Raw genomic sequence first — 25,789 nt, 5'->3', positions numbered from 1 at the left:
CCTTTCCCTTCTGCCCCTGCCCTCCAGGTTGTATCTTAGAATCTCTTTTGTTCCCATTCAACATGCTTTCCTCAGATGATTCCATTGGCTTAATTTTTAAATGGGGTCTATTCACCAACAACTCCTCAAATTAGTTTCCCTCCTAAACCTCTCCTGAGCTTCCGCTCCTTAAAGGTTTCCAGTCACCATCCTGCTGCACTCATTCTTCTTATCTCAGATAAAGTATCACATCCTCCGTGAGGGATTTCCTGACCTCCCACACCAGGCAAAAACAAAGGGATACTATATCTGTGTTATCACTGCACCCTTCTATCAGGTAGAACTGCAGGGGAGAGCCCACAGAGTTCCATGTGCTCCTAGAGACAGTGCCACTGCAGCACACCACCATTTTCCTGACTGAGAAGGTGAAAGACACCTAATTCACCTTCCCCACAAACCTCAATACTTAGAGCGGAAGCACCACAGCCTGCCTAATTGACCTGCAAGCTCCACAATGGCAATTATCCTTTAGAACTCTGTTCAAAAGTAACTTCATCAAGGGCACCTGCGTGACTCAGTCAGTTAAGCATCTGACTCTTGATTTCAGCTCAGGTCATCATCTCAGGGTAGTGAGATGGAGCGCCATGTGGGGTTAAGATTCTCTTAAGATTCTGCTTAAGATTCTCTCTCTCTCTCTTTCTCTCTCAGTGCCTGGGTTGCTCAGTTGGTTAAGTGTCGGCCTTGGGCTAAGGTCATGATCTCAGGGTCGTAGGAGTTATGTGTTGGTCTCCCTGCAGCAGGGAGTCTGCTTCTCCCTCTCCCTCTACACTCCTGCTCATGTTCTCTCTCTCTCTCTCTCCAATAAATGAAATCTTAAAAAAAAAAAAAAAGTCTTTCCCTCTGACCCATCCACACTCTTAAAAAAAATAAAAAAGTAACTTCATCAGAAGACTTCCACAGTATTCTCAGAAAATAGCAACACCCATGCCCTAGATTCTCTATCCATCTTACCCTGCTTTATTTTTCTTCACAACAATCACCGCTTAACAGTATATATTTATGTTGTTTTTTTTTTTTTCTTCCTCCACTAGAATGTTAGCTCTACTGAAGTAGGAACTTAAGTTTGTTTTGGTCACTGTTGTATCCCTTTAGACTAGAACAGAGCCTGGCACTTGGGAGGCAATCAACAAATACTGAATGACAAATGCATGAAGGAAAAAAGAAGGTTTAGTCATTATTATAACTCTAATACCTAGCAAAGAATTTCTTAAATGTAGTTTGCTGAGTTCCTGTTTATGAAATGAATTGGTTTAAATTCTCTAACAGCAAAAAAAGTCTTATTCATCTCTGTATTTTCCAAACCTTAACATTCTACATGCTTTACATAGATACACAAAGAACTAATATGGACTTGAATTCTGAAATCTGAGTTCTAAGCCTAGGTCTCTCAATATTCCCTGGGTAAACCTGAATAAATATCTCAAATTCAACTTTTTTATTTGCTCACAAGGTCTGTTAAAGTCCTAAAATTCTGTTATAATAACAATTCAACATAGAAAATTACCTCAAAACCTGAGAATATCTTAAGCTGTAATGTAAAGCATATTCATATTTTCTTCCACTTTTAGTCTCTGGCTATCATATGCCCAAAGTCCTTTGTTAGGAATTCCATTATTTCTCTTAAATAATTCTGTCCTTTATAAATAACACTGTTACAGATTTACCACCTGTCTTTGGTAATGAAGCATAAGTTCTATTTCTTCTGGTAATGGTGGTCTCTTGTTACGATGAAAGCAACCTCCTTCATCAAGGACTTCATACACAAGGAAAGTTCAAAACTGACTTTGTCAGTTGTAACTAATGTCATGCATCTGGTGAGACTGCTGGTGAAGTCTGTGGTTATGAAACAAGAATTAAATCTTGGCCTTTGACCTCATTAACATTCTCCCCTATATTTGACCCAACCATACTTTGTCACCTGATAAGCATAAAGAAACCATGTAATCACATCACAATCATGCTAGGGATGACAATAAGCTTGTATACAAAAATATTTCAGTGTATGATGCTTAATCTTATGACCTACTTAAATAACTCAAGTAAGAGTTTATGTTACTTGGAATTTTATTCTGGTCAATTCCTTACACAGATACATACACCCACATTCTATATTGAATCATGACCAGGATCTGAATTAAGACATAAGGGCTGTATAACAAATAGCCTCTTTCCTTCTAGAGTTCAATTTCTAACAAATCACTGATGAGCATATCACGTTGTTCAGTATCAAGCCAGAGGAAAGACTGCTAATATTGGAAACATCAACTTCCATGACTCATAATATCTGTTGGGTCCCCCAATAATGGGTCAATAGTCAAAGGAGCGAGACTGATACAAAGCAAAGGTCAAGCAAAGCTTTATTTCGCACCAAGCATCAAGAATCAAACCAACCATCAAACAGACCAGTCCAGGCTGCCCATTACAGAGAGGGTGACCCCTCCCTGCCTCACAGACTAACTTTTATAAAGCAAAGGCCATATGGTTGGGCCTGGCCCCACACAGGTGGTGAATGAGATTGTAACACACAGAGAAAGCTGCACAGTCATGCTAGGTCACACATGGGTGGCCAACTGAATTATAATTCACCCCATAGTAGCTATTTGAACTAGCCTATCACCTTAGTCAGAATTGGGGCCCAAAAGGGGGGGCCCACACTCCTTGGTAGGCAGGGAGACAGTATGCAAGCTTTATTGATTGGATGTCTCTACCTGAGCGGACTCATCCCTAGACTCATCCCTGCATTCAGACGTTATCTCCACCTGACCTGACCCACCCTTGTATTTGGGCTCTGCACCTGGGACTGGTTTCCCCGACTTGCTTTTAAGTAAGTTCCTCTGGGGGGCAGAGTCAATTTAAGTTTTACTGCATAAACAACAAAATGGCTATTTAACCAGGGTGGGGCTGCTCTGGCTGAATAGGCCCTTACAATATCTACTACACATAAAAATGCAGTTAACAACTGTTCTTCAATTGTATACTGCCTAAATGCCAAAATATTCACTCCAGATAGAAAAATCAAAATTAGTTACAGGGGAACAAAGCTTTGAGTTAAATAAAAATAGATCATGTATCACATACTTTTTCAAGTACACATTATACTAGGTAATGCACACAAAAATTTTAAACGGCTGTGTCTGACATAGATCAATTTAAAATAAAAACGTTAGCCTTTACATTCAATGACAAGAGAAACAAAATTAGAGTACATGTATTTAAATCCTAACATGACCCACTGATTAGCTATGTGATCTTAGAAAAAATTACTGACTTCTTCAGAGTCTCAGTTTCTTCATCTTTAAAAACAGAGTAAACATCTACCCCACAGTACTACGGAAATTAAATGAGAAAGTATGTGAGACACCGACCTGAGATCAGGACACACAGTAAGTGTGCAAAAATATATTTGTTTGTTTGTTCTCCATACTAATAAATTAACCCAAATATGGAATTACCTAATTCTAAAAATCTAGTGAAAAAAAGCAAAATCCAAAAGGGACATATTTTCTATTCAGCTACTATTACCCTATAGGTTTTAAATGCCTTCTACCTAGATGACACAACTGCATGCTAACTTATTCCCTGGGCTAACCACCTCTATTTTTATAATTCTCAACTTTGGCCAAAAATCAACTGGGAGACTTTTAAAGAGTACTAATGTCTGCACCTCACTCTCTGAGACTCTAATTCAAATGAACAGGGGTGCAACATGGGTACTGGGATTTTTCAAGACACCTCAGAGATAGCTCTATAATGTTTAGCTGGTTGTCCCTGCAATATCCCATAATTTTGCAAAATGATTTTCCCAAGTCACAATTCTAAACAGGTTTTACTCCAAAAAACAAGAACAAAAAAATTCAATAGTCTGACATTACCTTAAAAACAATAATTTCAAACTATAGAAAGTGTATTCAAGGATCTGTATATTCTGATTCTAACTTGGTTGAGATGCAGTATAGGAAAATAATTAAAGCTTGGCTTATGGAGCCAAATGTATCTCAGTTCTGCCACTTACTAGTTGTATGACCCTGGGCAACTTACTTATTTCTGTGTTCTCTTCTGTTAAATGAGGTATTAAATTAATACCCACATTAAATGAGGGTAATAATGCTATCTCATAAGGTTATTAGAAAATTATGTAAGTTTACCTGAAAAGCACTAGCAATAGCTTCTGGCACAGAACAGAAATTTAACAAATGTTAGTTGCTATTAATTTCTTATAGTTTTATTTTCTTGGGGTGGGGGGAGACTTTTTATTTATATATTTGAGAGAGCACGCACAAGCAGAGAGAAGAGGCAGAGGGAGAGGCAGAGGGAGCCCAAGGCAGGACTCAATCACAGGACCCTGGCTGGCTTCATGACCTGAGCCAAAGGCAGACACTTAACTGACCGAGTCACCCAGGCTAATGTATCTCTAACATGCTAAAATTCTAATCCTTCACATTCTAATCTGAGGTTTGATAGGATATATTTTATTTTCTAAAAAAAATACAAGAAAAAATTTAAGTAAGAGTTAAATGTATGAGCCCCCTGAGTGGCTCAGTCTGTTAAGAGATTGCCAAGTCATGATCCTAGGATCCTGTCATAGAGCCCTACATGGGGCCTCCTGCTCAGTTGGGGAGTCGGTTTCTCCTTCTACCCTTCCCACTGCTTAAGCACTTGCACGTGCACTTGCTCTCTCTCTCAAATAAATAAAATCTTCAGGAAAAAAAAAGGTTAATTGTAGAGCAGTGGCTTTAATGATAATTCTGCTTACAGAAGCACCCGCAGGTCTTAAAACAGGAGAAACACCAAGTAAAAATGTTCATAAAAAATCTTCAATCCATACTTTTAAAAACTGAATGATTGCATTATTTATGGACATTAAAAGAAATAACAAAATTTGAAACCTGTTTTTCCTCAAGTCTAGTTCAGCAAAACAAATAGCTCTCTATTGGATAACCTATTTACTTGCAAGTTAAGTGCTTAATAGTTCTACTTTTGTTTTTTAAACTATGGGCATGTCACAGCAGCCAAAGGTCTTAATAGGAATGAACTGCTAAAAACAATGCTGCTGTTCTTTTGATTTTTTTAGTCCCCTCTCACTCACCACCACAGCTATTCTACATACAAAGAACACAAAGCCAAAAAGAAAGTAACCAGCTTCTTTTCCAAATGAGAACTGAGTTATTTACTAGTTAAATAACTAATACTCTCCCTGAACCTATCTTTAAAGACGGATGTATGGCAGGCAACCTTAGACTAGAACAAGTATAGTACCACAGATGGAGAAAAGGCCTGAGGATAGGAGGGAGAGTTGGAAGTCATCTTTCTGTGCCCTTTTTTCTTGGCAATACTGGACAGATCACTGCCCACCCTGTCCTCAGTACCAGGGTAGAACATGATTTAATACCAACTAGAAACATTAAACACCATTCTAAACACTTTGTTTTTAAACTGTAGGTGGCTCTGGGGCGCCTGGGTGGCTCAGTGGGTTAAAGCCTCTGCCTTCGGCTCGGGTCATGATCCCAGGGTCCTGGGATCGAGCCCCATATCGGGCTCTCTGCTCAGTAGGGAGCCTGCTTCCCCCTCTCTCTCTGCCTGCCTCTTTGCCTACTTGTGATCTATCTGTCAAATAAATAAATAAAATCTTTAAAAAAAAAAATAAATAAACTGTAGGTGGCTCAGTAGGTTAATGATCTGATCTTCATCTCAGCTCAGGTTTTGATCTGAGTCATGAGTTCAAGTCCCACACTAGGCTCCACTATTTAAAAATAAATAGAATAGAACAGAACAGAACTGTGCAAATGTCCAGCTGCAGTATTGCAGGAAAGGAGGTTGGCCACTATCTCTCACTGCTCCTTTCCCCAAATGAGCTAAGTGATTACAACTAGAGAGGCAGCTTGTGACTATGAGCTATGCTCAGAGAAAATACACAGAAAAATCCCCTAAGAAACATAAATATATTGGTGCGAGGGCAAGTGGAAAATGATTAAGCAATGATTTTAAGAGATTCTTCTACTCTACAACATATATTCCCTAGATCAGCTGAAAGAGCCCCTAGGCGCTTTCTCTTCTATCTAGGACAGTATCAATCAGACAAAGCAATGAATATTCCCAAGAGAATATTATTCCCAAGGAAGTAAAAACTCATAAACAAAAATAATTAATATCCTAAGGAGTCCAGATGCTATGAAAGAAAAACTGAAGAGTCTCAACTGGAGAACTAATTAGTGAACCAAACCCATCAAAAACTTAAAATAATGGTAATAAATATGCTCAAAAAGATGAGAGGATATTGTAAAAATGAATTATAACCAAACATTCACAGAAAAGCAGCTAGTAATAATGAGTATAAAAATATTATGATGAAACAAGGTATATAGCAGGATTGACAAGCAAAACAAATATAATAAATAAATTAGTAAGCAGGAAGAGTGATGAAGGAATTCAACAAGGCATAATGAAAAGAAAAGAAGGAAAACATGAGAGATAAAAAACAGAAACAAAAGCGCCACATTCCCCAAAGAGGAGACCCCTTAAATAGGGCACAATGTATTCCAAAAAGTAACAAAATAATAAATCTTAAATGATTTTGAAAATTATAAAAAAATAGATTAATCTGAAAAAATATAAAACACTATAACCATTCCATCAACTTTCACCTGCAGGCATACATACACAGAACAATAGTCCTAACTGTATAAGGACTGGAAAGAAATAAACTATTATTTGCAGATGAATCAGACAAAACATTAAAACTCTTAAAGACAAAATAGGTAAGCATTCAACCAGTATCTGTACATGTCAAAATGAAAACAGAAACAAAACAAAAACAAAAACTGCTTGAAAGATACAGATCATAATGCTAGCGCTATATTACAATTTTTTAATAGTTAAATTTTATTGTGATTATCACTCCCTCATTCCTGAAGGCCCTGTCATTTCTTCTTTCTACCCTGCCCCCACCCACATCACCTTCTGGATCCCTCTTTTCATATCAGGTAGCTATAAGTTATTCTTTTTTAAAGTGTTAATTACTAAAGGCTTGAGGAATTTTCAAACTTTGGGCCTCCAGATCCCTTCACTGTCCCAGAAATTACTGAAGACTGCAAAGAACTATTCTTTACTGGGGATTATACCTGCTGCTATTTGCCCTATTATAAATTAAAAATGAGAAATTCACTATTTCAGCCACATAATCAAAATCAACATCAGAAATGACAAGTCAGGTTGACAGTATATACACTTGGCAATGATGTGATGAAATGGCATTTTACTTTTGTGGTCTCTTCCCCAAAACCCATAAGGACCAGAGAAAAACAGACAAATCTCAACTGAAGGACATTGTGCAAAATATCTAACCAGTACTTCTCAAAATTATCAAGGCCATCAAAAATAAGGAAATCACAGTCAAGAAGACCATAAGGAAACATGACTACTAAATGTAATGTGCTATTCCAGATAGGATACTGGAACAGAAAAGGACAACAGGTAAAAACTAAGGAAATCTGAATTGAGTATGGACTTTAGTTAATAGTGTTATCAACCTAGACTCATTAATTATATCAAATGTACCATAAATGTGTTAATAGTAAGGGAATTTGAGTAAAAAGTATATGGGAACTCTAGAATTTTTTTTCTATGCCTAAAACTATTCTAAAAAATAGAGTTTATTTAAATAAAAAAGCATTGCTTAGGAAAAAACTAAACTAAGGAAACTTGAAAACAAAAGAATACACAAGTACACACTCCATTAGCCAGTAGATTGATGACATCAGCACCTCAGGTAGTCTCTGGAATAGTGCACTGTACACTCATGAGAGAATGAGAAAAGAGGCAAATAACATCGAATACCATTTACTGAAGAAGCTTTCCAAGCATAATGGAAATACCAAAGATTTCTGGCTTAGAATTCTGCTGATGGACTGTGTAAATCACTGGTTATTTTTCTTTTTCAAAGCTAACTCTTGGGGCGCCTGGGTGGCTCAGTGGATTAAGCCGCTGCCTTCGGCTCAGGTCATGATCTCAGTGTCCTGGGATCGAGCCCCGCATTGGGCTCTTTGCTCAGCGGGAGCCTGCTTCCCTCTCTCTCTCAGCCTGACTCTCCGCCTACTTGTGATTTCTCTCTCTGTCAAATAAATAAATAAAAATCTTTAAAAAAAAAAAAAAAAAAAAAAAAAAAGCTAACTCTTGTGCAACTGGGTGGCTCAGTCAATTAAGCATCTGCCTTCAGCTCAGGTCATGATATCAGGGTCCTGGCATCGAGTCCCAAGTCAGGCTCCCTGCTGCTTTTCCCTCTCCCTAGGCTACTCCCCCTGTTCACACTCTCTTTCTCTCAAATAAAATCTCAATTAAAAAAAGCTATTTTCAACTCCCATTAGAGTTGATTAGAGTCCCATTATATATCTGCAAATTTTTTATGTTATATTATTCAAGCTTCTTGAATAATAAGCTTGAATAAGTTTCTAAGAACATTTAACAAGTCAAATAAATGAAACTATAATAAGATAGAATCTAAGTACCCTTACAGTAAGAAATAACTGAGTGGTATTTTCCCACTTGAGAAGTGCAAATATTACAAATACTGAAATACTACTAACTTGTAGTGTTCATAAGTTAAAGATGGTAATAAAGCATAAAGCATATTTGTCAAATTGCTTTATCCTTTTAAAAACTGTCTCCTTTAGTAGAAGATTCAACAAAGTTGTAAAATGGCAAAATGACTAATAGTTTAAAAGATAAAAGGTGGGTTGGTTCGTGTGAAAGGTAAGGACTAGTCACAGTTATTCTCTCCAGTCCCCATTTGTGTAAGCCAGTTAGGACGTTAATTTATACCTCCAGTGAATTAACATATCTAAGCAATGATCATCCATGGCTGCTATTATCACAAGAAGAGAGACAGATATTATATGTCTCCGATGGTAATACACAACACCCTCAATAAGTATACTTGTCAAAAAAGAGTCTGAGCAAGTCTAACTCTGACCAACTTGTGAGAAATTTAAGTGACTGAAGATCTCATTAAATAATCACCATGGGGGAAAATCCAGACTGTGGGAAATTCTATAGGACGAACTCTCTTATTTCAATAAACTGAAAAGGAAAAATTAAAAACAGATATGAGAGAGACTTAAAAGATTAAAAAAAGGCCTCAATGACTTATCAACCAAGGCCAACATAAGGATTATAAGAAAATAATATTTATGAGACAATCAGGGAAATTTAAGCATTGACTAGTTATTTGATTAAAGAATTACTTGTTTTTAGGATACTAATGATATCTATGGTTGAAGTTTAAAGAAAAGTCTTTATATTTTAGAGATATTTACAGAAATACTTACAAACAAAATGATTTATCCAGGATTTGCTCCAAAAAAACATGAGATGGGAAGGTGGGACTACAGATGATACAACACTGACCTGAATTGTTAATTGTTGAGAACAAGTGATAAGCACATGATGATTCACTATACTAGTCCATCTTTTTAAAAATATATTTGAAATTTTCCATAATAAAAGTTCAAGAAAGATAGCACCACTCTTAAATGTGATTAAAATATAAATTCTTACAGTTAGAAGTAGCTATTAGAAAGAAAGAACTCTTTTAATATAAGAGAGAACAAATATGTAGGTAACAAATTGGTGACTAAAATTTCTAGTTGTTTCATTATTTTACATTAGAAGAGCTCTGCAACCTAAGAATTTACATAATTTAGGACCACTCAAAATAATACTTGATGTTACCAAACACTGGGGCAATTCCATTAACTGGCATGGCAAAATACACAAGCTATACAATGTTGCCAAATATTATATATAGTAGCCACATTTCTTAGAATAGGATTTAAAGCTCTTGGTGAAATCTAGTAACATACCAATTTTACTTTATGAACACCAAATCACAGTAAACATGAAAAAAACCACCTAGTAAGTATGTAAAAATAGAAGTTTCAGGAAGTGGGATAATCTCTAGGTCCATGAGAAAGACACTCATTTACTACATTCTAAGAATTACTGAACTAAATCATCTTTGCATTTCCTTACATTTCAGAAATTCTTTGATTCAAAGTACCCCATTTACGTCAGAATCTTAAGAAAGATTACTTCAATTGAGAGCGTCTTATAATACAAAAGATTCATGAGTATTTTAAAAACTATGTTCTCTTCTGAAGTCAGTTATATAATTCACTTATAATACAAAAGATTTTTACCTCTAACAGACCTTCTAAAAGAAGGTTTCGTCCAGCAACAGAAATAATATATAAAATATTTTTAAAAATACAATGAATAGGTGAAAAACCTATTCAGGTTTTGAATTTTAAAAAAAAAAAAAGCTTCACATAGTCTACCTCAATCTATTTTTTTTTTTAAAGATTTTATTTATTTATTTGACAGAGAGAAATCACAAGTAGACGGAGAGGCAGGCAGAGTGCGAGAGAGGGAAGCAGGCTCCCTGCTGAGCAGAGAGCCCGATGCGGGACTCGATCCCAGGATCCTGAGATCATGACCTGAGCCGAAGGCAGCGGCTTAACCCACTGAGCCCCCCAGGCACCCTACCTCAATCTATTAATAAAAATTTAACTCCTACACTTTAAGCACTTCTTAGTGGTTAATTGCTAAAGTGGTCTAAGTTCTGGACTTTTAAAAACTATCATAAGATACATATTAAATGTATACTTGTGTCCTGAAATATAGTAGGTTCCATGTTCAGAGACTCAATCCGTATTTTTTCAATATTTACTAATTAAGACAACACTACCACAAAAACTAAACTATACACAACTGGAATAGTAAATGGGCAAAAGAATTTTTTTAAAAGAAAAAGTAAAGTCGCTTGGGTGGCTCAACGGGTTAAGTGTCCAACTCCTGACTTCAGTTTAGGTCTTGATCTCAGGGTTGTGAGTTCAAGCGCCTGCTGGGTGTGGAGCCTACTTTAAAAAAAAAAAAAGAAGAAGAGAAAAAAGAAAAAGTAATCTCCTATGGAAGAAGAATACTAAATTAATGGACACTGACAGTCATACTGAGTCCAAACTTTAACAATCTCACACCAAGACTCCTATAATAGTCTCTTAATATCTTTTACTCTTCCTAATCATTTAATATTTTGCTTCCAGATTCATTGATCTACATAAATATATTCAATGATATACTATGGCTTTCAGATTCAAGTTCAAAATCCCAGGTATGGCACTCAAAACCTACAATTTTGGTCTCTTTCTGCCTCATGAATCATTTTTCCTGTAAATAACACTACCTTCCAATCTACCTTAATTTTTCTAATTCATTTCTCTCTAAAAAAAGAGCCATAAGCAGTTAATTCTCCTCATTTAGCTTTGCCTCTTGTTATCCTCCCTTTCTAGAATACTCTCCTTGCTCATTTTCAATCCTATACTATTTACCTGTGCTAATCAAAGTGCATGTTCTATTAAGAAAACCCTTCTAACTACCCCAGTATATAACAACCACCCACTCTTCACAGCTTGTAAATCTTGCCCTTGTTTTATGTTCATCACTTAACACTGAGTAAATCTGTTTTTGCCTTATCTATCCATCTCTCTATTCTTCCCCAAGTAAACCTAATTCAGAATATATTGTATATATCTTGGCATCCCCTTCACCAGGCATAGTACTTTGTACAGAGGCAGCAATTTTTAAAAGTCTACTAATATCTTAAAAACTAGTACCTGCGATCATTTTTAAAAACACTACAAACTCATGTTGACACACTACTTCATATTTTCAAAGAACTTTCTGGTTTCTCTTGATCATACTGACGCTATCAAGTACTCAGAAGGAATATTCTTGCCTATATATTTTTTACTGAAGTAGAGTATTTGCTTCAATATTTTAGGAAGAAAAACTGAGATTCTGAGAAAGTATAAAGCCAAAATTACTGAATAGCCTAGGGCTTTTTTCCAATGTGTATTACTGCCTCTCCTGCCTTCTAATTATTTATCTTTATGAACAGAAAGCTTAATACAGCTAGGTATATCAATAATAATAGTAATAGCTTTTATTTACTGGATGTTTATAATGTCTGTGGCTTTATAATAGGCACTTTATAGATATATTATTACAATCAAAACTCAAAACAGGGAAGCCTGGGTGGCTCAATCAGTTAAGCATCTGCCTTTGGCTCAGGTCAGGATCCCAGGCTCCTGGGATCAGGTCTGGCATTGGGCTTCCTACTCAGCAGGGAACCTGCTTCCCCCTCTGCCTGTGGCTCCTCCTGCTTGTGCTCTCTCTCCCTTTCTCTCTCTGACAAATCAATAAAATCTTAAAAAACAAAACAAAACAAAACAAAACCTCAAAACAATTCTGGAAGGTAGATATTACTATTAACTTTATATAACAGATGAAGAAACTGAAAGCCTAGAGAATTTAATTAACTACCCAGGTCATACAACTAAGCAACAAAGCTTAGATTTTAATATGTAGCTAAATGTCTACAGAGCCCGTGTACTTATCCACTTCTCTTAGATCTAAACAGTAACCAGCTTAGGCGGTGCAGTTCAAAGGTGATATTTTATAAATAGGTAACTCGAAAGTAGATCTCAAGATTAGCTTCAAATACATAATATTTGAGTAGTGCAAATGAAATTTTTGGTATTTTTTACTCTATAATAAGCTACAATATTTCAAAAAAGAAACTGAGGGAACAAGAAAAAGAAAACTGTTCTCGCTGTTTTTTAAATATCTTGCTCCAATCTCTCTAAATATCAGCACGATTTAGAATAAAAAATGAATTAAATTTTATTAATACATCACAGATACTCTGGTATAGAATTTAATACTGTCTAGATATTAGTTTAAAAGAGGGGCACCTGGGTGGCTCAGTGGGTTAAAGCCTCTGCCTTCGGCTCAGGTCATGATCCCAGGGTCCTGGGATTGAGCCCCACATTGAGCCCCACATCGAGCTCTCTGCTCGTTAGGGAGACTGCTTCCCCTCTCTCTCTCTGCCTGCCCCTCTGCCTACTTGTGATCTCTATCAAATAAATAAAATCTAAAAAAAAAAAAAGATAACAGTAAATTTTAAGTAATTCTATTCAGAAAGACAGGCACAGAGCCAATATATTAGTGGCAAAGTACTGAAACACCCCTTAAGCTGTGTGAGCTCTTAGAGAAGATAATTAACCTTCAGCTCAGAACCATTTTCTCTATCTTTAGAAGTGAGAATAAACAATACCTACCTTTAATGGCTGTTGTGAGGGCAGTCTGACAAAGCACACACTTAGAGAATAGCAACTATTGTTATTATTGGCATTTTTATTATCAATGAGATTTAAAATATTTCAGCTAAAATAGTTAAGTCCACTAACCTTAAATAAGATATTTATGGCAAAGTATACATGTTCTAAGACAAGGTTTTAATCTTAACTTTTTGTTGAAATCATAGTGAAAATAAAATAACCTACCATCAGTTTTCCTTTCATAATCGCTGTGACAATAACCTTTGTAAACCAAATTACTTCCATGCCCATTTTATTTTCTATTAACAAGTTATTTTAAAGTTTAACTTTCTTTGACCCTTTAAGAAACTAATACAAGACTGAACCAGAAATTCAAAAAAGGCTGGGAACAATTTAACCCACATAAGCAAAATAGCATTTTGCTATCAATCATCACTGTCCCTAAATCTGAGTCTGAACAAAGGGCTTTCACTAAATTAAAATATACAAACATCTCAATATAATTCCATAGCAATATGAAACATAGAAAAGTTTGCCTCTGCATTATCCCAAAGAATTTACCATCCCAAGGGCTGGAACCAAATTAATACAAGTAAGCAGAGAAGGAGATAGGATGGAAATATCAGAAAACTGACTGCGTTCTGCTTCAACAAGCTTTAAAATATCTGTCATTTTCATACCAGCAAGAGTTAAAGAACTACTTTAAATTTTTTTAGGTTTGCTTTAAAAACATTTTTTAAGATAAAATGATGGCTTAGAACAAACACTTCATAGCTGTAGGTGATAGTACCTTATTATGCTACACTTGAACCACTCACCGAAGTTTGATCAGGTTCTCCATCTGCCAAACCTGCATCCATAGTGAAAGAAGGTAAGTATATGCTTCTCTTTCTTTTAATATTTAGCCATCCTGTAAATTTGAAAATCCTGGAAGAAAAAAAAAATCCTATGTATTAGGACTAGTATAAAACTGTGAGAAAGTATATTAGGAGGAAGAAATCATTTTAGGATGAGGTTACTGGGAAATCCAATCATGGAGAAAACAGATTTTGACATGGGCCTTAAAGTATTGTAAAGATTCAGAGAAAAAAAAATGAAGAAAAGAAAATATACCAAGTAATGAACAGCAAGAACAAGGTTACAGATATGAGACTGTTCAAAGTGAAATGTTTAAATCTACCTACAATTAAGGAAATAAGTGTTCTTTTTTCTCATGATTACATTGGCAAATATGCTAATATTGCCAACACTGGCAAGAATGTAGGACAAAGTATTCTCACATACTTTGGGAGAAGAATATAAATTATAACAATTTTTGGTAGGGCAATTTAAAAATATGTATACTTTAATCCAGTAATTTTGAGGCTAATAATTATGCCGTATTTGTTTATACAAATGCACAAAGATATACAAACACATCCAACAAAGTAATAGAAATGATGAGAAAACTCGAACTTTAATGTCAATCATTAGGAGTTTGCTTAAATTATACTATAGACATAAAATGGAGTATCATGTAGCAACTTCTAAAAATCAGGTAGGTCTTTACATACTCTTACGTATTTGCTTTATATATAAACTAGAATGAGGGCCAATTAGGTGGAAATGGCAAATTATAGAACATTATATATAAAATACTCTTCGTGTTTCTGTGTCTTCCCATTTTTACAATGAATATGTATCACTTTTATATTTTAATTTTGAAAGTCTTAGAAGCATGTCTTTATAACAAGTCTTTTTCTTCTGAACTTTTTTTTTTAACAAACCTTCAAACTGAACTCTTACAATAACTATATATATTCAAATGTCTCTAATAACCTCTCTAATAATCCTTCCTTAAAAGCGCTAACAAAACCCAAATCAGTAAGTCAGCAAAATTCTGGTCCTTTCTTTAAGTCTGAAAAACATTTTCTTGTTTCTGCAAATATAAAAGGCTATAATGAAGTATAAACAGTGGGGATAATACTTTTTACTTGGGCTTTGGAGGGCTATCATTTGGTTTCTTTGATATAACCAATACAATCAGCCCAAGCTAAGTGGACTTTCAATTTATAAACCTTAGGTATCCCTCCTTACTTTATGTATTACAATGCACTGTAATTATTTGTTCTCATGATCTAATTCTCTTCAGGGACAAAGACTGCATTCTACTGATCTGTCTACCCAGTGCTAGTCCATGGTAGACATTTAATAAACACTTGTTGCACTGAATGTCCCCTCAATTACCTGTATGAATAATGATCCAAAACAGATCATATAAAAATTACTTATGTCTGAGATGCACACTAAAATTCTTACTTGAATACTGACAGGCATTATTCTAGAAATTGGCAAAACTAAAAAAAAAATAATAATAATAAAACACCCACAGGAAGCTTCAACTTCAAAAGTATTTTACCATTTTTTTTCATCTTATCCATTCTATTTTAAGGGTTTATTTATTCCTAGACATCATATTAGGCACTTAAAATACGTAAGTGAAGGAGTTCCCCTCTACTTGCTAGATGGGATGCTGCCTGATTCATTAATCACTTAATAAAACCAACTGGATCTTTCAAATAATAAAATACATCAATAAACAAAACAAACAGCCCTAATCTCATGGAGCTTATATTCTAAGAAGAGACAAACAATAAATACAATAAATTAAAAGTCATATGTTAGAAACCAATAGTGCACTGTATGTTAACTAAGTAAAATTTTTTAAAAAAGGTTTTATGTTAGGGCATGATGTTATGAGAAAAAAATAAGGCAGACTAAGAAAAACCAGGGAGGAAAGGGTTACAATTTTATATAGCATGTTCATGATAGGTCTCATTGAAAAGATGACATCTGATCAAACATTTGAAGTAGGGAGGAAATTAGCCCTATAGATATCTGAAAAAGCATATTCAGGTCAGAGGGAATACCCAGTGCAAAAGCCGTAAGAGCCTAACTTGGAAGTTTAAGGATTAGCAAGAAAGCAATGTGCCTAGAACAACATGAGCGAAGGGATGAAAGAGTAGGAAGAGATCTGATCACTTAAGTAAGGGAACAAAAGTAGTAGATCCAGTAGGTCCAGTGGGTCACTGTAGATCTTAGCCTTTAATTCTAAGTAATATGAGAAATCACTGGAGGGTTCAGAGGAAGGAATATGATTTGACTTACATTTTTAAAGTTTCTCTCTGTGTTGACAATAACTGTAGTAGTGGGGGAAGGGCAGGAATTGGGAATTCAGTTAAGAAGCTATTGCAATAATCTCGGAGAGAAACAATGATACTAGGTTTAATGACAGCCATAAAGATACTCAGAAGTAGTAGAATTCTATATATATTTAGATAGTAGAAGCAACAGGATTTCCTGAAGGATTGACTATGAAGTGGGAAAGAGAAAGGAATCCATAATCACAAAGATTTTGGCCTGAATGACTGAAAAGATGGCCATTCAGATGAGAGAGGGAAGTCTGATGGGGGAGGTACTTGGTCGGGGTAAACATATTTAGTTTGGGATATATTAAGTTTGAGATGTCTATTTGATATTCAAGTGGGCATGTTAAGCAAGCAGTTGGATATAATATAGCACACTGAATCTAAGATAGCAAAATGAGAAGTGTTTGAATACATTTAATTTTTAAAGACATGAATGTTATTCTTAGTAGTAGGCATGTGACAAATGTTTGTTAGCCTGTGAATAGCATATATATATTTCTCAAATGATTTTTTAAACCAGTATTTGGCTTTGCAGTAATTTTGTAAGAGGAGATTTGGTTCCATTATGCTTATATTTATACTTTAGCAATAAGCAGCTCTCAAAAGTTTTATGTAAACAAAATAGTAATGAAACCATACATGACAAGGAATTCAGTGTGTAAAACAGGTCACAAAATGTAAGGCAAATGGCTGTGATTTTGGTTCTTTTCAAGCAATATTTTAAGAGTAAAGCTTACACATATAACAATGTAGATTTATAACTTGTCCTAAAATACTGGAAGACTGAGCAATAACTGATTAGAGCTAAGCAGCAGCCATCCACTTTACAAGGGGAAACATTCTCCAGTTTGCACCCACCTCTCATACCATATCTGCACCTGTACTTCGCTGCTTCTCCTTTTTGCCAACTGCCTAAGTTCTGTAAATCCTTAAGTTCTGACTGAAGTTTAAAGTTACCTATACAGAATATTTCTAAAACAAAGAAACGTTCAATAACATAAACAACTACTTTTAAAAAGAGCAATTTTAAAGGCTCCCAGTTTGAATTTCTTCTCTATCAGCCACCATCTTTCCTGTGATTAAGCTTTCTACCCGTACTTTCAAGCTACTTTCTTCTAATACCTAATGACAGTACAGAACTCTACTATAAGAATTTGTCCTGTCAGTTCTTCTACTTGTCCATAATGCTCAAACCTCCCTGATTGTTAAAAAGTCCTTTCTCAGTTCTACTTTCCTGAAAATTACCCTCCTATTTCTCTTTTATCTCTATTGGAAAATTTCATAAATGTTCACACATTTATTTCCCCTATTTCTTCCCCCTGCTTTCATGCCTACATGTATTATGTTGGTTCTACACTGAGGTTAATATGAAGCACAGATGTGCATGTATGTGTGTTTGTTGTATGTGTAGCTTTTGATGACTGAATGTTTTCCTGACTTATCCCAATTTATGATTAAATGCTACGCCTTCCTTAATCATCATTGTCTGGAAATGAAGACTTCCTCCCAATAAAATTTTCAATTAGCTGAATCTTCCCAAACTATACGGAATAAAAGGGCAAGAGTGGGAATCCTTGTCTTGTACCTGACCTTAGCGGGAAAGCTTTCAGTTTTTTACCACTAAATATGATGTTCGCTGTGGGCTTGTCATATGTGGCTTTTACTATACTGAGGTACATTCCCTCTTACCTGCATTGTTGAGATGAAACAGATGTTGAACTTTCTCAAATGCTTTTTCTGCATCTATGCATATAATCGGATGATTTTTATACTGTAGTTTATTAATATAGTATACCACATTGACTGATTTGTGGATGCTGAACCATCCTCTCACCCCTGGAATAAACTCACTTGATCATGGTGTATGATCTCTTTGATGTATTGTTTAATTAAGTTTGCTATTTTTTTTTCAGGATTTTTGCATCTATGTTCCTCGGGGATATTAACCTGTAATTTTTTCTGGTGACATCCTTGTCTGGTTTGGCATCAGGGAAATGCTGACCTTGTCAAATGAATCTGGAAGAGTTTTCTCCTCTTTTATACTTTGGAAGAGTTTAAGAAGAATTGATATTAATTCTTCTTTGTTTGGTTTGTTTGGTATGTTTGGTAGAATATACAAGTAAAGTTACATGATCTTGGATTCTCACTTGAAATAAGTTTTTAAATTGCTTATTCAATCTCCTTACTAGTAATTGATCTGTTCAAATTTTCCATTTCATCATGATTTAGTCTGAATAGCTTGCATATTTCTAGAGATTTGCCCATTTCTTCTAGATTGTCCAATTTGTTGGCAGATAATTATAATTTTTCATAGTAGTTTCTGATGATCCTTTGTATTTCTCTGGTATCAGCTGTAGTATCTCCTCTTTTATTTTTTTATTGTATTTATTTATGAGTCCTCTTATTCCCTTAGTGAGTTTTAGCTAAAAGCTTGCCAATTTTGTTTATCTTTTCAAAGGATCAGCTCTTAGTTCATTGATATTTTCTACTGCCATTTTAGTCTCTATTTCATTATTTCTGCTCTAATCTTTGTTATTTCCTTCCTTCTACTAACTTTGGGCTTAGTTTGTTCTTTTTATATTTCCTCAAGCTGTAAAGTTAGGTTATGAGATTTTTCTTGTTTCTTGAGCTATAGCATTTATCACTGTAAGCTTCTCTCTCAGGCTGGCTTTTGATATATCCCACAAATTCTGGTATATTTCCATTTTTGTTTGTTTTGAGGTATTTTTTATTTCTTCTTGACTCATATGGTTGTTAAGAAGCATGTTGTTTAATCTCCACATATCTGTAAATTTTCCAGTTTTCTTCAAGTAATTCATTTCTAGTTTTCAACCATTGTGGTAAAAATGATGCTTGATATGCTTTCAATACTCTTTAATAGATTAAGACTTGATTTGCCAATGATGTAGTATATGCTGATTAATTGAACATAACAATAAAAATTTTTTAAAAAATAAAATAAAGACTTGTAGCTTAACATACAACCTATTCTAGAGAATGTTCCATGTGTACTTGAGAAGAATGTGCATTCTGTTGCTTTTAGATGTAATTTTCTGATTGTGTTTGTTAATTCCATCTGGTCTAACATGTTATTTAAGGGCAGTTTTTTCCTATTGCTTTTCTGTCTGGATCATCTATCCAGTGATGCTGGGGTATTAACATCCCTTATTATTACTGTATTGTTATCTACTTCTCTTTAGGTCTTGTAAATACTTGCTTTATGTATGTAATGCTCCAATGTTGGTGCATAAATATTTACAAATGTTAATACTCCTTTTGGATTGATCCCTTTATCATTATATGATGCTCATCTTTGTCTTATTACAGTTTTAAAGTGTATTTTGTTTGATATAAACACAGCTACTCCAGCTTTCTTTAAGTTTCCATTTGCATGGAATATCTTTTTCCATCCCTCCCTTTTCAGACTTCTGTGTGTCCTAACACCTAAAGAAAATCTCTTCAGGCAGCATACAGATGGGTCTTGTGTTTTTTTTGCTGTTGTTATTGTTGTTTTATCTATTCAGCCACTCTCCAATCTTTGATTGGAGAATTTAGTCCAATCAGATTTAAAACAATTTATTTATTTATTTTAAAAAGATTTATGGGGGCACCTGGGTGGCTCAGTGGGTTAAGCCGTTGCCTTCGGCTCAGGTCATGATCCCAGGGTCCTGGGATCGAGTCCCGCATCGGGCTCTCTGCTGAGCGGAGAGCCTGCTTTCCTCTGTCTCTCTCTCTGCCTGCCTCTCTGCCTACTTGTGATCTCTCTCTGTCAAATAAATAAATAAAATCTTTAAAAAAATAAAAAAATAAAAATAAAAAAATAAAAAGATTTATTTATTTATTTGACAGAGAGAGAGATCACAAGTAGACAGAGAGGCAGGCAGAGAGAGAGAGAGAGAGAAGCAGGCTCCCTGCTGAGCAGAGAGCCCGATGCGGGACTCGATCCCAGGACCCGGAGATCATGACCTGAGCCGAAAGCAGCGGCTTAACCCACTGAGCCACCCAGGTGCCCCTAAAATAATTTATTTTTTAAATAACTACTTATAGGGGAACCTGGGTGGCTCAGTGGGTTAAGGCCTCTGCCTTCCACTCAGGTCGTGATCCCGGGGTCCTGGGATCAAGCCCCACATCAGGCTCTCTGCTCAGCGGGAAGCCTGTATCCTCCTCTCTCTCTCTGCCTGCCTCTCTGCTGACCTGTGATCTCTGTCAAATAAATAAATAAAAATCTTTTTATAAATAAATAAATAAATAAATAAATAAATGTTTATTTATTTATTTATTTATAAGTGTGTACTTATTGCCATTTTATTAACTGTTTTCTGGATATTTTCATAATTCCTCTTTTCATCTCTCCTCTTACTTTCTTCCTTTGTGGTTTGGGGACTTTAATGGTATGCTTACATTCTTTTTGCTTCATCTTTTGTGTTTTTACCATAAGTTTTTATTTTGTGGTTGTAATGAGGCTTACATATAACAATTTCTAACTATAGCAGTGTAATTTAAGTTGGTAACGACTTAAGTTTGATCCCATGGTAAAGCATATCATTTTTACCCCCATCCCCCCCTTGCACATTTAAAAATTTAAAAGATGAAACTGGATGAGAGTCCCTGGGTTATCTGTGCAGACAGAAAAAAGGATCAAGTTCAGATCCCTGAGGTACTTGAATATTAAAGGATCACTATTTATAGAATGAATGAATTCCAATTTTTGCTTTTCAACTTGGAAAAACCACTCCATGTAATTACTAATGTGGAGAACAAAGGCAAAAGACAAAAATTAAACTTCCTTAAAACTTAATAGCCATAGACAATTTCTTGAGATAGGCAGAGTAACCTTTCTCAAGAAGCTTAGGTGCTTCCATGTTAACATGGCTATACAGTAGCTCAACATCCACAATCCTGGTTTAAAAAAAAAAAATCTCTTTGGGAACTTCATTATCTCTACCCAACTACCCACCCCACCACCAAGATATAAGTTAGCAATTATCCTCCAAACTTATGGCCCACTGATATACATCTGAAGGGATCTCATGATGAAGGTTTTACTAGCCAGTAGTAAATGACCTTTTCCTTAAAAAATAAATAAATAAAAAAGTAGCCCCTCAAGGTCCTGGTAACCTTGCTTCCAATTTTCTGAGAAACTTACACTATTCCTAACCCCCTCTCAATTTGAAAGTATATAATCAGCAATCCTCACAACCGTAGTGCTGCTCTTTCTGTCCTCCGGTCCTATCCCCATGCTTTAATAAAACCACCCTTTTTGCACCTAAGACATCTCAAGAATTCTTTCTTGACTGTTCGCTGTCAAACCCCAACATGTACATCAATTACATTACGTAAAAACTGAATTAACCAATATAAAAGGCAAAGAAGACACACACACATACAAAAGTCAAATCATAACATGACCAATTTAAAAGAGGAAGCCAGAAGTGGAAAAGAAAGATAAAATTAAGGATAGGTGCCCTAAATTCTTTGTCTTTGATAATAAGAAGTTGAAATAAGAGACATTGCTAATATGTCAAGAAATAAGTTTTTAGTACTTTCCTTGAAGCCAAAGATTGCAACATACGAAACAAAAAATCCTAGAGGGAGAGGGTGATTGATTGGAGGCTTAAAGTATAAGCATAATAATTTCCCCATCTTTCAGAGGTGAAAGTCAAAAGATGTTTATATTGATGTAGTTTCACAACATTAGTGAGATCTTTTAAAGCCTACAGACAAAAAAGAATTCTTCAGACGTCTTTGGCACAAAAAATTGATTTTATTAAAGCTTGGAGATTGGTGGGCAGAAAGCGCAGCTGCACTGGGGTTCTGAGGAATGGCTGATTATATATTTGGGTGTTGGGGGGAGGTAAGGAAAAAGGGAGCTGCCAAAAGGACGTTGATATGCTAAAGAAGACTCTCAGGATACTGGAGGCCTGGCTATTGTGAAACTAAGGTTGTTTTTCCCTATAACAAAGCATTACCATTAATATAGTTGGAAGTTTTCTGAAGAATGTCACATGTATGTATTCCACACAGGAGTGGGGTTGGGTGGGTAGGTTGTGGGGTGTCAGCTAGTGCTTTGTCCTTGGCCTGCCTTCTGCTCCCTCATCAAAATGATAATCTGAGAATTACAAAGTTTATTTCCTAAAAGTTTAAATGGTAACTAAACACAAACCTAATGGCAATAGGCACCAGGGAGTAGGCTTGAGAAGAAATCTTTTCTGCCATTTAAAAAAAATTTTTAACAGTATATGTTACATACAATCAAGAAGAAAGTATAATAAAATGTTTGTAAAAGAGTACAATGTGTCATAATCCTGAAGATTCCTTTCTCCAAATTGCAGGGCTAAAGCTAGGCCTGCATCCAAATTTAAACATAATTACTAGTCAAAGGCAAATTTTAAAGAAGACTTTGTTCCCTCTTTTGTTCCTTTTTTTATCAGTATTCTAGCCATTGTTTGGGGAATTGGTGCCTCACTGTCTACACTTAAAAAGTTCCTAGAAAAAGTAATTTTTATAATAGTTCTTTACTGGGGGCTTAAATTGCTATTTCAGTAACAGAGAAAAGGAAGGAGCAACCCCTAAGCAATGCTAACATCTTTAACACATGTCACTTAATCTTTAAAAAAAAAAGATTTTATTTATTCGGGAGAGACAAAGACCACAAGCACGGGGAGGGGCAAAGGGAGAGGGACAAGCATACTCCCCACTGTGCTGAGCGTCCCACTCCAGGAGTTCGATCCCCTGGGATCATAACGTGAGCCAAAGGCAGACACTTAACCCACTGAGTCACCCAAGTGCCCTTCTTAATCTTAACAAATTTATGATGCTATAATGAATGATGGCTCCATCTGAAGGCATCAACAAGTTGTATATGATCAGTATTTCCTCCTATCTCACAGGATACCTCAGAAGTTATTTGTTCTGTTTTGTTAAATGATTATGTAACAATAACCAATATTCTCAAAAGCAAGAATGCTTATCAATGAACACATCATACTTCTAAAGTACAACATACTAGAAGAGTATTAGATTCAATAATCCTAATCTCTCTCACTGCCAGTTTGAAAAAAAAAAAAAGGTTGCAAATAAAAACAATTTTGTTTAGCTAGTCTGCCCTAATATACAGTATTTACACTAAGTCAAATCCTTAAGGAAAGCCTAGTATGAGAAATTCATCACATAATTGTGACAGTTCCCAAAGAGCAAGCCAGCAGCACCAACATCATAATCACAAGCACTTTGACAAAATAAATTATGTAAATGGATTGCTGGAATAAAGCAATCATCTATCCAAAGGGCTTTCATCTAAATTATTGCAAAATAGTGCAGTACATATGTTTCTTAGAGTATAATAATATTTTGGCACCTATGCATTGTGTTAAAATTCCTTTCATTCTAAAAATAGTAACAACAACAACAATGATGATAATAAAATACACAATATGTAGAATTCAGCCAAAATAATATCATTAGCAATTTGCCCAGAGGAAAACCAACGGTGTTAGACTAAGTTCAATGAAAAACAGAAAATCACTACTACTAAATTTCTGGTAAGATACAAAACAAATTCCATTTCCCATTTTCTTTAGATTAACCATTAATATACATAACTCATAATTGTTAAGGCTTAAAATAAGCCTTTATACCTATATTGCTTCACCATCAATTGTATGTCCTAAAAGGGCTCAAAACACATTCATCAAATATTTATTTACTTCTTGTCACATAGGAGACACTGATGTAGATTCTGGACATATATGGAACAATCAATGTCATTCCTGTCCTAGCCAAAAAAAGGCAAAATAAACTGACTAGTATATTACAATGCAATGAGTCTTATGACAAAGCTACATGTATGATGTTACCTATGTAGCACATAAGGATATTAAACTCAGCCTTCTGGAGGTAGCAGAGTAACAACATACAAAAAAAGAACTTCGCAAAGCCTTTTTATATTAAATAAAACAAATTAACTACCAGAAGTAAAATATATAAATAAATCTAACTAGGATTAATTAATGTAGAATCTTTTATAAATCTTTATAATCTAATAGCTTTTTTAACTTTTGCAGTCTATTTTGAATTTTGGTTTACATTTTTTTGAGATTCATCTATCTGGTTTTAGATCTAGTAACAAAACTAGTTAACCTTATCTCCCAATAAATACCTAATTCTACAAAATATAATATAAAATAATATGAAATAATGAAGTCATCTCAAATAGATTACTATAGAGTACAATTTTTCTAAAAAATACATGTGGAAAAGGAACAGATTAGAAAGGTAACTTCATAATTTAAAAATAAATTTTGGCACAGCAAGATTCTATTTTATGTATCTATTCTATATAATATATATTTATATGAATATATATATTTATATGAATTAGATATATATCTATTCTATATAATATATATTTATATTATAAATTATATTATAATATATATTTATATTATATAGAATAGATATATATCTAATTCATTGGACATTTTGCAGAGTTGGATACAGAGAAAAAAATATGAATGACAGAATATAGCTCAAGGTAATACACTTCCTTAAAAGTGTCAAGCCAATCTGCAAAGAACTACGTAACCCTCTTACTATACATTCATACTTCCCTGTTAATACTTCAAGAAAAAAATCATTCCGAAGTGAAATATAGAGTTTATGGGTTTAAAAGGAAATAGCAAAACAGCACATAGAGACCATAACCAACCTAGTAGCAACCAGACCCAGCATCCAGTCTGTGATCTCCATCATTTCTTATTAAAAGGTATCAGGGCTTCTTTGAGAAATGGCATATTCTAGGTCTAAGAAAACAAATGTACAAGGTATGCCTAGAATATCTTACATTCCAGTATCTTGCATATCCAAGCAAAATGCAAGGAATTATATAATGAAGACTCAGGAGTCAACGCAAAAGGACTCTCTATGGCCAAGATAGGACTACTTTATAGAGAAAATTTATATCTATAAAACGTAGTTTGAAAATCAAAGAGCTAAACAACCATTTCAAAAAATCTGAGGGATGCTTGGGTGGCTCAGTTGGTTAAACCACTGCCTTTGGCTCAGGTCATGATCCTGGAGTCCCAGAATCGAGTCCCACATCAGGTTCCCTGCTCAGTGGGGAGTCTGCCTCTCCCTCTGATCCTCCCCTCTCTCATGCTCTTCTCTCTCTCAAATAAATTAAAAAAAATTTTTTTTTAATTTGAAAGAGGGGCAAATTAAATCTAAAAAGTAAAAGGAAGGAAATAACAAAGAGCAGAAGTACAAAGAGAAAAATCTACAAGGTCAAAAGTTAGTTCTTTAAAAAGATTCAATTTGATGAAGGCTAGGTAAAAAGCAAGGGGGGAAAAAGAGACCAGAAAAATAACCAATATTATGACTGATAAAGGAGAAATC

General features: G+C 34.9%; 1 protein-coding gene across 7 annotated transcripts in view; it reads right to left on the bottom strand.

Annotated features, from left to right (window-relative positions):
* Positions 1 to 25,789, bottom strand: part of OSBPL8 (oxysterol binding protein like 8) — a 156,179-nt gene that overhangs the window by 95,923 nt on the left and 34,467 nt on the right. For all 7 annotated transcript variants that reach the window (XM_032346942.1, XM_032346944.1, XM_032346946.1 and 4 more), the window contains one exon: positions 14,027 to 14,135. Coding sequence is in view for 4 of the 7 variants with exons in the window: in XM_032346937.1 (XP_032202828.1) it covers positions 14,027 to 14,068 (42 nt within the window). In the remaining 3 variants the exon portion in view is untranslated. The remainder of the gene's footprint in view (positions 1 to 14,026; positions 14,136 to 25,789) is intronic.

Source organism: Mustela erminea, chromosome 6 (assembly GCF_009829155.1).
Source record: "Mustela erminea isolate mMusErm1 chromosome 6, mMusErm1.Pri, whole genome shotgun sequence".
In the NCBI taxonomy this organism is placed as follows: Eukaryota; Metazoa; Chordata; class Mammalia; order Carnivora; family Mustelidae; genus Mustela; species Mustela erminea.
The sequence above is the reverse complement of the archived record's forward strand: the minus strand, read 5'-3'. Positions and strand labels throughout refer to the sequence as shown.